Source organism: Leptodactylus fuscus, chromosome 6 (genome assembly GCF_031893055.1).
Source record: "Leptodactylus fuscus isolate aLepFus1 chromosome 6, aLepFus1.hap2, whole genome shotgun sequence".
NCBI classification, from domain to species: Eukaryota; Metazoa; Chordata; class Amphibia; order Anura; family Leptodactylidae; genus Leptodactylus; species Leptodactylus fuscus.
The window spans coordinates 159248987-159263227 of record NC_134270.1 but is presented as its reverse complement, the minus strand read 5'-3'; the positions used below and the strand labels follow the sequence as shown (position 1 = coordinate 159263227).

The 14241-nt window shown below is 41.2% G+C and overlaps 1 protein-coding gene across 1 annotated transcript; it reads left to right on the top strand.

Annotated features, from left to right (window-relative positions):
- The first annotated feature begins 6129 nt into the window (after positions 1-6129).
- On the top strand, positions 6130-13643 carry GUCA2B (guanylate cyclase activator 2B). The gene is made up of 3 exons (XM_075278828.1): positions 6130-6198; positions 8775-8949; positions 13422-13643. Exons 1-3 carry the CDS (start codon positions 6130-6132, stop codon positions 13478-13480), a joined length of 303 nt encoding a protein of 100 aa, XP_075134929.1. The 3' UTR covers positions 13481-13643.
- Positions 13644-14241: the final 598 nt, after the last annotated feature.

Here is a 14241-nt window from a genome sequence, read left to right as displayed (position 1 = left end):
GTCTCAATCCTAAATTAAACCCTAAGGTCTGGATGTGACAATTATTCTGATCGCATGGATCGTCTCCACACCAGGACACAATTTTTTTTCCCCAAATCTTATTATATATTGCAGAAGTAACTGGTTTGTTACTTGCCGTATGAGTCTTAATAACTTTGTCACACAGACCCTTAGATTTTAGAGGAAACCCTTTAGGATCCAGGCAAATAACTTAAGGTTGTGACACCGAAAAGGACCCTGAGATAAAAGATCTAGTCTTAGTGGAAGTCTTATGGGATCTTGCAATGGCAGCTGACTGAACAAAGTGAATCAATTCCTCTTGGGCCAATAAGGGATAATCAGAATTATTTTGGTTTGGTCCTGAGGGACCTTATTGAGCACTCTTGGAATTAGTAAGATTGGTGGAAAGCATAAATTAGGTCCATGTTCCATTCTTGAGAGATGCATCTATCCCCAGGGGATGAGCCATTTTGTTCATAGAGAACAGTGCTGTCTTAGAGTTTGAGCAAGTGGCAAAGAGGTTCACGAGTTCCTCAAAGATTTTTCAGATATTGCTAGACTTCTGAATTTAGACTCCATTCTTTGGGATCTAATGGGCGTCTGCTTAGGAAGTCTACATCCTGTCTTTTACAACCTTTCAGATGAACCGCTGAAAGTGAGGCCGCATTTTGTTCTGCCCAAGAAAAGATTTTTTTTTGAAAGATGCAGAAGTATTTGTGACTTTGTTCCTCCCTGACATTGAAGGTAGGAAATTGTGGTTATGTTGTCAGACAGATCTTTTATGTGTGACCCTTGAAGAGAGAAGGTGGCACTTTTCTGAGTCTCCCAGACAGATCACAATAGTCCGATGTTTGGTTGGCTAGATGGAGAGGTCATGAACCATGAAGATATTTCCCCAAATCTGATCTCCCCCACCCTTTGAGACTGATGTTGGCATCTGTCTGGATGGAGATGCTGATGCCAAAGGACTCCTTTCCCTAGCTTGGCTTGCAATTTCCACCATTTTAGAGAATATTTCACATTCTGAGGTATTTTGACCCTGACGTCTAGAGAGTTCTGTTTCCTGTTCCAATCTATTAAGGTCCAATTTTGAAGGGTTTTGGAATGATTTTGGTTCCAGGCCACACACATCGCTTCTCTCATCTGATAAGATTTTAACTGTTGAAAGGATACTACTTTGGAAACTAGATTTCTGCAGGAAGAAAAAATGACTGAAAGACCAGAGTACAGTAAAACTCAGAGAAATTTTTTTCTTGGTACTTGGAATTAACTCTAACTTCCATTTGTAGAAAGGCGATGATATAGTCCCTTTTTTGAATTGAAGAATTCTCTATTATAAGGAAATCGTCCAGGTAGGGGATGAGCACGGCTCCTTTATTCCTCATTGGAACAAATACCTCTAACCATAACCTTTATAAAGATCCTTGGCGCAGACAATATCCTGATTTGGAAATAAAAGGTTGGACTGTGGGATACTACTATGGCAAATCTGAGATATTTCTGAGAACTTTGGTGTATCGGGATATGGTAATAAGCATTTTTCAGATAGAGTGTGCACATCAAAGCGTTTTGATCCATTAATGGGATAGTCAAACAGATTCAGAGTCTGCATTTTGAGTCTGTTGTATTTCATCCATCTATTTAACAACTTTATCTTTATCCTACTATTAAAAATGTGAAAGTTTGTATGTTTGTTACTCGATCATGCAAAAATGGCTGAACGGATTTGGATGAAATTTGGCACATAGATAGTTTGTAACCTCGATTAACACATAGGCTACTTTTTATCCCGGTAAATCACATTGCTTAAGGGTGCATTCACACTGAGTAAACGCTAGCTTATTTTGTAGAGTAAAATTACACTTGTAAATTTTGCTATCCCATTGACTTCAATGATATTTTTTTACAAGTGTAAAAATACGCCTGTAAAAAATACGCCTGTAAAAAATACGCCTGTAAAAATACGCCTGTAAAATGTCATTGAAGTCAATGGGATAGCAAAATTTACAAGTGTAATTTTACTCTACAAAATAAGCTAGCGTTTACTCAGTGTGAATGCACCCTTAGGACTGTTATGAATTTATGTTCATATACTATATTGCTGATACTAATTGGAGTTTGCTGATAAAGCCGGGTCTGTTATCTCTCTATGTGAACACACAGATAACACTGAGTCCATCTCATTGTTATGAGCAGCTACATATTTTCTGATCTGCTCCAGGTAGCGTCCTGACACACTGAGATGGGAATACCCCTTTAATACAAACTGGCAGTTTCCCAATTTTAAATATGCCGGGAAAAAGAAAATCTAATTTGTCGCAAAATTCTAAAACAACAAGAGATAAGAAGGCAGCCAGAAGTCAACAGACTTCTCCTCAAGTGGAGCTCAGGGGAATTGAGCAAGCTAGGCGTTAAGCGGCTCTTAGAGCAGCCGGAGCAGGTGGATCATCAACAACACACTCATTATATGGTGTCCCAGCGAGCTGCTGAGATGCCGAAACAATCACAGGCACGGTACGAGGAACAAGTTCAGCGGCAAGCCAGCTTGAGAGTTGCCGAAATACTGGAGCAGGCTGATCGGTGCCAAGAACGTGCTCATTATATGGTGTCCCAGCCAGCTGCTGAGATGCCGGAACAATCACAGGAACAGTGCGAGGAACAAGTTCAGCAGCAGGACAGCTTGAGAGCTGCTGAAACGCCGGAGCAGCCGGATCATTGACGTCAACAGCTCACAGACGAAGTCACGGGCAGAGGCTGGTAGGTGATAAGTTCCATTTGAAAAGAGAGTTATGACCATTGCAAAGTGCTGTCCATGGGGCATGTCAGTCTTTTGGGTGAGACTGAGTGGTAACCACAAGAGAGAATGGGTGGTCTGGTTGGTATGTTCCTGTCCTTAGTGCAATCTAATAGTAAATAGGAATATGTAGAAAAATGGACAACTCTTTTCTGCATCTTTCTTACTAGAACAGACCAATACCAGAAGATCATACAGTGCTGAAATCATACAAACACCATTGTGCATCAGTGACTGTATTCAGCTCCAAACCAGCCCAGTTTAGTTAGGGTACATCGCAAGCAAGCAATGCTCAAAATGCAGCTGAAAAATTGTGGTTGCCCGTATAGCTACAGGCTTTCTAACTAACTGTAGCTAAATGCTGATCAGAAATGGATTCCAAACCCACACGTACCCAAAATCCTAAAGCCACATGGTTCAGAGTTCAGGTCTGGCTTCAAGTATATAAAAAAACAGAAAGAAGTCTACCCTGAGATGAATTGAAACATGTCATAAGTCTGTCTACCATGTTATTATCAAATAATAGACCATAACCTCCTCCAAGAACTTCACCAAGGATAGAAATAAGCTGAGAAATCTGGAGCAAGTATCGCCATAATCGTTGTCCTCTCACTTGCTTTCATGAAGGTCACAGAGGTTATTTTTGCCTGTAAGTGGTGGTTCAAGGTCCCTCTTTGTGCGCAGTGTCACCTCACCTGAAGCAAAGCACAACTGTCCCGTTCGGCCAGGTTCCCACACTGGGATATTGTGTTAACCCGTGACGTTATAGACAACACATGGTTCTAGTGAATTTACAAGTCTCTGTTTTTTGTGGTTTTGTGTTTTTTTTGTACGTTGATTATTTATCCTCAAGAAAAAAGCAACTGTTTTGTAAGAAAGTTTTCCCTCAAATCTAAAAAAATTGGTGGTTGTGGTTAGGAGGCATGACGACTTTTTAGTGCAACAGATCTGCACGTCCGCCAACATCCAGATCACGCCCGGACCTGTACTTGGCAGCAGATGACCATTGTGTTATGGTGATCAGGCCCTGAAGCCACTGCACTACTAAACAGATTGTCCTGGGTATTGTCAGCGGCTGGTCCAGTGGGATGAGATTCAATGGTAAGAAGCACCAAGGATCAGGCTGGAGAATGGTCAGGTGGTAAGAGCAGGAGGCCAAAGTGCAAGGATCAGACACAGATAGCGGGTGGAACAAGAACCGCAGATAGGTATGTAGTCAAGGACAAGCCGCAGGTCAAATCACAGGTCAGATCAGATAACTATAACACCTTATAGCAGATCTATACAAAGAAACATATTGCTCAAGAGCCAAACAGAGGGCCAAGTACACTTACAGAAGATATTGTACAGATATCCTCTAGTTATCCCACTCTGCATTGACTAAACCAGTACAGGACACCAATGATCCCCATTTATTCTCTCCTATGATCTAGATGACTTCCTACTGGTATTCTTTATATGTCCTACCATTAAAGTCTAGCTGCCTTCATATCATAAACCTGGCCATAAATTTTATGCGGTCACATAAATGTAAAATGACCAAGCTAAAACTAACCTGTCTGCATTCTGACATGACATATCAGATTTTTTGGTAGCTAATAATTTGTGGTCTGCATCTACGAATTGAAAAGTGTTTTGTTTGGTTTTTTTTTGTAGAGTTTACAGTGTTTCTTTTATCTTCGTGGATGACGGGAGATCATGTCTGTGAACTGAAGATCATAAAAAAGTGATTTTTTTTTTATTTGTCGAGATTAACATTTAATGCTTTTATCTTTGTAGACGAACGGAGATTGCATTTGTTATGGACTTCAGATCTTATATCTTTGGATACAGAGAGTAATATATATATATATATATATATATATATAATATATAAATATATATATATATATATATATATTCAGATGGAGGACATTCTTTTCCTAGCTGACACTTTAGCCTAACTCAAGCCAATGTGCCCAATTGCCCCAGACTCATGAACCCTTTAGGGTCCATTCACACGGAGGAAAATGGTGAGGAATTTGGTGTGAATTTTCATTTGAAGTCAATGGGAGGCTGAAATTCCACATCAAATTCCTCACCATTTTCCTCCATGTGAATTGATCCTTAGGCTTCTTGAACACAACAATGAAATATGGACATGTGATTTCGAGAAAACATTGAGTCCAACGCTTCTATTCACTTGTCTGGTTTTTTTGACGGACTGTTTTGCGGCCATCAAAAGAAATGACCTACACTATCTGTTTTCATGGATCCAATAGAAATCAATTGATTTTTCATGGCCAGGAAACCAATACAGCCTTACACTCCACAGTCTGACTAAGGTCTGGTTCACATCTTTGTTCGGGTTTCCAATCGGGGAGTCTGCTTGGGGACCACCGAACGGAAACCTATACGCATTAATAAGCGGTTACCTAAGTTACCTACCTGCACGCAGCACTTTTCTTTTTGCATGTTTCATGCGGAAACCACATGGACCCCATTATATTCTATGAGGTCTGCAAGTTTCCTTAGGTAGCCACTTTTTAATGCGTATAGGCCTCCATTCAGGTGGGGTCCCCAACGGACTACCCGAACAGAAACCCAAACAGAGATGTGAACCGGGATTTAGCTCGAAGTCAGTTTGTTAGTATCCCTATCTATCGCCATTGATGAACCCAACCACCTGCCGTGCAGATATATAAAACATACATCCATTCTCTTGGTTCCTTCAATTTTAAGATTGGAGTGGGGTCCCTGAGGTTACACATTCGATAACAATGATATGTTATAGGCTATGCAAAGTATATCTGTGCAATATTTTCCCAATGTAAATGTAAAAAAAATTAAGTGCAGAAATCCTGTCTGTTGGTATAAGATGATTGTACATAGAATTATTTCCATTTGGTTTTAGTTAAATAAAAATTAATTAATTAATTAATTAATTAATTCTTTTAAAATCCCTCAACATAAGTTCAAATAGTAAACGTGTACAGCCATTGTACAGGTTATTCCAAAAGTTGCTGTTCTGAAACGATTGTTAAGTGTAAATGGGGAGAAATAACACATGGCATAGTAAAAGGTTTGTCAGGAGCAGGATCGCTGGTGTGAACTTTGCTATCTTCTACCTGTTGTTTGGATTATGATTAGATAAGGTGGGGTGACAGTGAGGCATCTTCGCTATCAATAAGAAATGGGCTCATCCACGATACGTCATAAACTTCTATGAGGCTCGGCGGGGCATGAAAGGGTTAAGCAGTTTATAAGTAACTTTCCTCTTAAGGAAAACCATAGTACAGGTGAGCGACGCAGACAACTCAGATTGCTATAGACTGAGCTCATACAACAAGTCCAACATGAGGTCCTGCCTTCTGCTGTGCGTCCTTCTCCTCTGGATTCCTGGATTTCCAGCGAAAAAGATAGAGGTCAGTTTTACTCCAAACATCATTCTATAAATACGGAGGGAAACTAGTAGTTTGCATAACCAAATATATTGGGGTATAATCTATTCTACTGCTAGTGAGGACAGAAAACCAGAATCGGGGAGTGAAGGAGGATCATGAATGATATGAACACATGGAGCACAAACTACAGAAGCCAAGCAATATATTAATGCCGGCTTATTAACTAGAGGAGGAGGTCATGCAGAGTTATTGTTATAGACAACATGTAGAGGAGAACATCATACAGGTATTACTATATACAGGACACAAAATAACTAAAACAGAACATAACACAGATATTCCTACAGACAGGACAAATAATAACTAGAGAAGAACATTACCCAGATAATCTTATAGACGGGGCAAATAATAATGGGAGAGGATATCATACAGATATACCTACAGACAAACAAAGGTATACAGGTATTACTATATACAGGACTAGAGGAGAACATCACAGAGGTATTTCTATAGACAGGTCACGTAATAACTAGTGGAGGACATCATACAGGGACTCCTATAGACATGATGTATAATAACTAGAGGGAAGACGTCATACAGGTATTCCTATAGACAGGATGTATAATAACTAGTAGACAGCATCATGCAGGTATTCCTATTGACTGGACATGTAATAACTACTAGAGGACAACATAACTAGGAGGTGGATATCATTCAGTTATTCCGACAAGTGCTACCGGTTATAACTTGAGGATGGTATTGTAGTGTTATTCCTATACATGGCAAGCGTAACAACTACCGGAGAAAGGCATAGTATCTAGGGAAGGAGATCATAATGAGTAATCTAAATGTGATGTATAATAACTAGGAATACAGCATACAAAGTTATTCCAATGGAAAAGATATACAATAACTAGTAGGGAATAGAGATGAGTGAGTAGTATTATACTACTCCACATATACTAGACTAATGTTCCCTACTAGAGTTTTGAATACCTCGCTCCATAGGAAAGAATGGAAGCGGCCGGCGTGCGGTCGGTGCCGGTGGCCAGCGCTTAACCCCTTGCTGTTCGGCCGCTTCCATTCATTCCTACAGGAGCGAGGTATTCGAAACTATGCTTCGAATACCATTCGAAACTATGCTTCGAATACCATTCGAATCAACTCTAGTAGGGAACATTGTACAGAGTTTTTCTCATAGAGAGGAAGTAAAACAGCAGGAGGAGACCGCCATACAGAATCAACCCGATAGGATGTGAAATAATGAGAGAATGCTGTTACGAAGAATTATTCCAATTCCCAGCATATATAATAACTAAGAGGTTATCACAGAAAGGTACTGCTATAAAATGGATACATAATAACTAGGGGAAGGAGGACATTATACAATTACTCCTATCAACAGGAATGGTAACAAAACCAATTATAACTCCCATATGTAACTGTTTACATAAAGATAAACAATTCCTGTAGAGAAGTACATGGAAAACTATGTGTGATAAAAATAATGAAACATTATAATGCAATTGAAAAGATGTTAATAAGAATCTTCTTGAGTCCACATAAAAAAGGAAGCAAAAGCGTGACACCTGGTGTCCAAAAACTCCCACAAAAACAGAGAATCAGAGAACATAAAAACCAATTCTTATCCGTCTGTCTGTTCTTTATGCACGACCAAACGACTAGACTGATCATCATCAAATTTCACACACAGGTACATTGTGTATCCAGGAAGGCTTTAGGTTTTCTAGGATATACACTATTCCCAAAACAATGACCTGCATTACCCAATATAAACCTGTAAGTCTTTCACTCATATTCCAACTTCCAAAACACACTGTCACTCCACATGCACACAGCTTTACTCCAAGTTTCCATAACTGATATCCAAACTGAGATACACACATCATAGGATTATATACACAGCTCAGCACACATCAACACACAGAGGATTAGATACAGAGCTCAGCACACACCAACACACATTAGAGGATTAGATACACAGCTAAGCACACACCGACACACATCAGAGGATTAGATACACAGCTCAGCACACTCCAACACACATCAGAGGAGTAGATACACAGCTAAGCACACACCAACACAAATCAGAGGATTATATACACAGCTAAGCATGAATTGCACACCACATATAGCTCAATGTATGAATTATACTACTCCACATATACTAGACTACTGACATATTAGAAAAATACATCTTGCATGCATGGCATGTATCTGAAGCAACCAGCCTACATCTTTGCTCAAGTGGTCACACACACACAGCAAAACTAAGCCTAATTGGTTAAACCCCAATCCCATCACCCTAAGCTCCAACCCTCACATTGAGAGAAATATCTTAGTTAAATCTCCTTCTCATTGGTTCTTTAGTACTACCTGCCTTATAGTAGACTTGAGGTTCTTTAGGTAGGACAGACCCCTGTACAGCTGCAGTGTGTTCAAACATGTACAGTATAGGAGAGAAAAAACACAGAGTGGAGCACACAGTGTACAGAATCATCCTTGGTTATACGCAAAGCATAGTCTCATACTGATTTGTGGTATTATGGTATGATGGATCACTTCTTGGTTTCCAGGCTGGAGGTTTCGCCTATGTGTTGGAACAAGTGCTGAAGTTACAGAATTTTCTGCACAAAGATGGAAAGGACCTGGAAGTAGCAGCCAGTGAAGCCTGCCATGATCCACACCTGCCACATGAATTTCAACCAGTGTGTTCGGAGGCTGAAGCTCCGGAAATTTTTGTCCAGCTTGGTACGTACAATATACAGTCATCAGTTTATTGAGTATAATAGTAGGTGGGAATTTGATGGGTTATTTTGAGATTTACAGTTCCCCACCACACTGGAAGAATGTATCTCATTCCAATCAGAGTTCAGATATTATTGGGCTACTTGTCACATGCAGAGATATGCCTAACATGTGCCAGCAATATCTGGTAAAAAGCACTTGTGAGGTCAGACAAGTGAGGTCCTAGGTCACTACGTCCGTTATAGCTCAGGTCAGGGCTCCTTTCTGGTCAGACAAGTTTTTCCATACCAAACTGCCTTTATGGGCCGTGCTTTGTGGACTGGGACAATGCCTTTGCCAAGTCAGTCCCACAAAGTTGGAAGCGACAATTGTTCAAAATGTCATGTTATGCCGATACATTAAGATTTCCCTTCACTGGGACTATTGTGTCTTGGAAAGCAACTCCACAGCATTACCCCTCCTTCTCCATACATTACAGCTGACAACATGTAGTCAAGTAAGTAACGTTCATCTAGTATTCACCAAACCGAGACTAGTTCAAAAGACTGCCAGATACAGAAGCATGATGCGCACTCCACAAAATATTACTTTCCACTACTCCAGAATCCATTGGCATTGTGCATTATACTACTCCAGATGACACTTGCGTTGCGTTTGATGATGTAAGGCTTGTATGGAACTGCTTGCCCATGGAAACCCATGCCATGAAGCTCCCAATGGGAACAGTGTTTTGTGCGGATGATTTGGAATCTGCAGTTACTGAGTCAGCAGAGTGTTGACGACTTTTCTGTACTCGGCTCTGTAACTTTAGATGACCTTCCTGCACTTGGTACCTGAGGTGCTGTAGTACCTGAGCACTTCCACTCACAGCTGACAGTGAAATATCTAGGAGTGAACAGGAATGAGTGGGTAAAAATGAAAAATTGTTCGTAAATTAGCTCTCAAAAATTTCTATGCCACTTTTTATGCCAGAATTTTGTAGCGTGGGGCTGTATAAATTGCCCCCATAGCCTTCAAGGAAGGAACCGCTATCACGGAGTTTATTAAAAATTGCATATGAAAATGTCCTTTATGGAGGATGGACCAGGCTGCCTGCAGGAGATGTCTGGTGGTGGTCGTAGCAATGGCAACACATATGGCAGTACAGTATGGAACACAACATAACATAGCAGGCACAGGAGATGATCCCCAGCTGTGCAGGTGTGGCCGGCGCATCAATAGTACAGATAAGACACAGTTAGATGAGGTGGCATCATGGTGCCAGTGATAAGCAGTCCGTCCCTTCACCCTGCTGTTATCAATTGCAGATCTATTCATTGGCATCAGTCGGAGGTGTGTGAAAATCCTCATAGATCTACGCCAGTGATTCCCAAAGTGGTCCAGGTGGACCCCCAGGGGTCCATGCGAGACTCAACGGGGGTCTACGTTAGATCTAATCTTAACATTTTTTGATGATTTTTGAGAATATGGTAGAAATTTAGCAGCAGGGGGTCCACTGAAACCAGTAAAATTTTGAAAGTGGTCTACGAGAAAAAAAAAGTTTGGGAACCTCTGATCGATACGGATAATTTTGACAATGCCACCCACAACACGGACTGCACAAAACAGTATACCCATGGCAAGGTGGGCAGACATGTCCGGTTTACATTTCGGTTTCTCATATTTCAGAAACTGTACTGGCCGCTGCTTATTTCTACTCCTTGTAGCTGCGGCTCTGACTGAGGTGGTCAAACAATGACTGACTGGGAGGACTGGGAGGGGGACGAGACGTCATGGGCAGTCACGCGGCTGGTACTGGTAGTTGTGTTCCTAAAGGTTGCAGCAAGCCAGGCAGACAGTACAATAATGATAATAATAATGATAAGAATATGACAATTTAGCCTTCCTTTTGGAACCAGGAAAAAAAATCTCCCACTGTGACCTTTTGTGAATATCAGGTTGAATCTGATTCGTTATTTAATGGTTCGCCCATCTCTAGTATTGATATAACTCACAGGGTCGCCTCTCATATATTATACAGTAATAACATATCTCACTTATATAATACTGACATATTTCATGGGGTCAACTCTCATATATATTATATAATACTGATGTATCTCACAGGTCGCCATTTATGTGTATTATTATATTAGAATATTATATTGTTATATTATACAACAATATTTCACGGGTCACCTCTCACATATATTATATAATAAAGATGTAAGTCAGATCTCACAGTAATATGACGTATATCTCACAGGATCACCTCTTATATACAGTAATATGACGTATCTCTCAAACGGTCACCTCTTACATACAGTAATATGACGTACATCTCACAGGGTCACCTCTTATATACAGTAACATGATGTATCTCTCACACGGTCACCTCTTACATACAGTAATATGACGTATATCTCACAGGGTCACCTCTTATATACAGTAATATGACGTACTCCTATATACAGTAATATGACGTATCTCTCACAGTCACCTCTTATATGTAACAATATGATGTATATCTCACAGTCACCTCTTATATACAGTAACATGACGTATCTCTCACTGGGTCACCTCTTATATACAGTAATATGACATATCTCTCACAGGGTCACCTCTTATATACAGTAATATGTTGTATATCTCACAGGGTCACCTCTTATATACAGTAATATGACGTATCTCTCACTGGGTCACCTCTTATATACAGTAATATGACGTATCTCTCACTGGGTCACCTCTTATATACAGTAATATGACGTATCTCTCACAGGGGCACCTCTTATATACAGTAACATGACGTATCTCTCACAGGGTCACCTCTTATATACAGTAACATGACGTATCTCTCACAGGGTCATGTCATATACAGTAATATGACGTATCTCTCACAGGGTCACCTCTTATATACAGTAACATGACGTACATCTCACAGGGTCACCTCTTATATACAGTAACATGACTTATATCTCACAGGGTCACCTCTTATATACAGTAACATGACGTACATCTCACAGGGTCACCTCTTATATACAGTAACATGACTTATATCTCACAGGGTCACCTCTTATATATAGTAACATGACGTATCTCTCACAGGGTCACTCTCGCTCCTCTCACATTTCCCGCCTCCTTCTCTGAGGAGAATCTGGCTCCGCCCCCTCCTGCAGGTCACTGAATTCGTCTGCGATGTCATGTGATCAGTCTATCTTGATGTGATTGGCTGATAGAGATTCCCTTAGACAGAGGCTCCCTCGTGTGACGTCAATAGCAAATCTACAACTACGTAACGTCTCTGTAGAGGTGACAGCTCTTGTAGTGCAGGGAGTCTGCCGAGCTGTGCGGGGGTCACGTGATAGAGGCACGGGACATGTATACGTTATATGTTATGTCTGTGACTGGTGTGTGTTTGCTTTCTGGCAGTATTTTAGGGGTTTAAATAAAGGGGCACTCTTCAGGCTTTCATAGTGGCTGCTGTGCTTTCTGTAGGGGGCGCTAGTGAGGCTTTTATTACTGATGTTGTACTATATGTGGGGGAACTATGGTGGCTAATGTTATGTGCAGGGGGCAGTAGTGAAGCTTTCATTATGGCTGCTGTACTATACAGTATGAGGGAGCACAATGGTGGCTGATGCTATCTGAGGGGGCACTGGTCAGGCGTTCATTATGGCTGCTGTATTATCTGAGGGGGCACTGGAGTGGCTGCTGTATTATCTGAGGGGGCACTGGAGTGGCTGCTGTATTATCTGAGGGGGCACTGGAGTGGCTGCTGTATTATCTGAGGGGGCACTGGAGTGGCTATACTGTGCTGTATGTGGGGACACTGGTCAGGTTTTCATTGTCGCTGGGGCTGTTCACATAGCATACAGCTGACACTGAGGGCCGTCATTTGCCTGTCAGTTTGGCGGGCACCATTTGTGGAGAGTTCGAGGCTTTTGTAACAGATTTATCTTAAAAGGATTGCGCAGGACTTCACAAACATGGCTGCTGTCTTCCCAGAAAATGACCTCCTGTCTGTTGGTCTTGTGGCCATGCTGCATCTCAGTCTCATAAATTTTAATGGGACTGAGTTGTAGCATTTCCATATAACCTATGAACCTTAGAAGAAGAAAGCAGCCATGTTTTTGACTACTGCACAACCCCTTTAAATAAATGAATAAAAGTCTTCTCTGCTTTAACCAGTGGGAGGCGCTATCATATGACTGCTCCTGGGATAAGTAATGGCCCTTCAGCAGATTTTCAGTGACCGCCTGTACTCCCATTACTCTTATAATGGGTGTCTATGAGAGACATATTCTCCGCTGTGTTACCCTGGCGCCGTACAGAGGTGTACATTGCCACCATCTTTCTGAGGAATAAAGTGGGAAGACCTGAATATAATGTTTTTAAAAAGTTTTTTTTTTTTTTTTTCTAGAAGTTTCCTGCCAATGGAGTGTGTTTGTATTTTTATGTCCTGTCACCTGTATCTCACTACTAATGTTTTTCTACAGTTCGAGCTGCAATGGATGAATGTGAAGTCTGCGCCAACGCAGCCTGCCCCGGGTGTTAGTGACTACCAATACCACCTCAGCTCTGAAGATTATTGAGCAATGTTTCTTTGAACTCTTCTGGATTGTGACATGAACACAGTCTCATCTGCACTAGTCCTTCTCCTTGTGCTGTTTAATCCTGGAAATGGACATAACACATTAGGAACCAGCGCTCAGTTCAATGGCCATCTATCTCAGGACAGGCGCTGTCCAACACCAAATAACTGCATAGCTGTATCCTACAGCCATATCCTCAGCCATGTTCACATCTGTCACTACAATCTACAACTATACTCCTAGCCATGTCCTGAGCTGCAGAGGTCACAGTAATGCCTGTACTGGTTCATTTACACTTTGATGAAAGTCTTGTGCGTATTAGTATGCATGAGACTTTTCCGTGTTCTTGAAGAGAGCTGTGAACAGCAATGCTGCTGGTGCCCGACATGTCCAGTAACAAAGCTCCATACTTACAGCGAATGGTAGGTGGAGAGTAAGGAGCTTTGTTATTAGCATAGTGACAGCAGGCAGCAGCTGATTAGTCAGTTTGAGACAATGCCAGTGTAAGCATGAGACCACTGCAGAGGGGGATGCATTGGCACCATCTTTAACAAATTTGCACTGAAACTGTTGTGGGGTAAAAAGTGGGTTGTCTGTGTCGGCACTAGTGGTTAGATGCAGATCCTGGATGGGATAAGTGCATAGCCGGGGAACTGAGAGTGGTATATCCAAGTGAGTCAGATACAGTATATCGGACAATCTGTGCCTCAGTGCAATATACTGT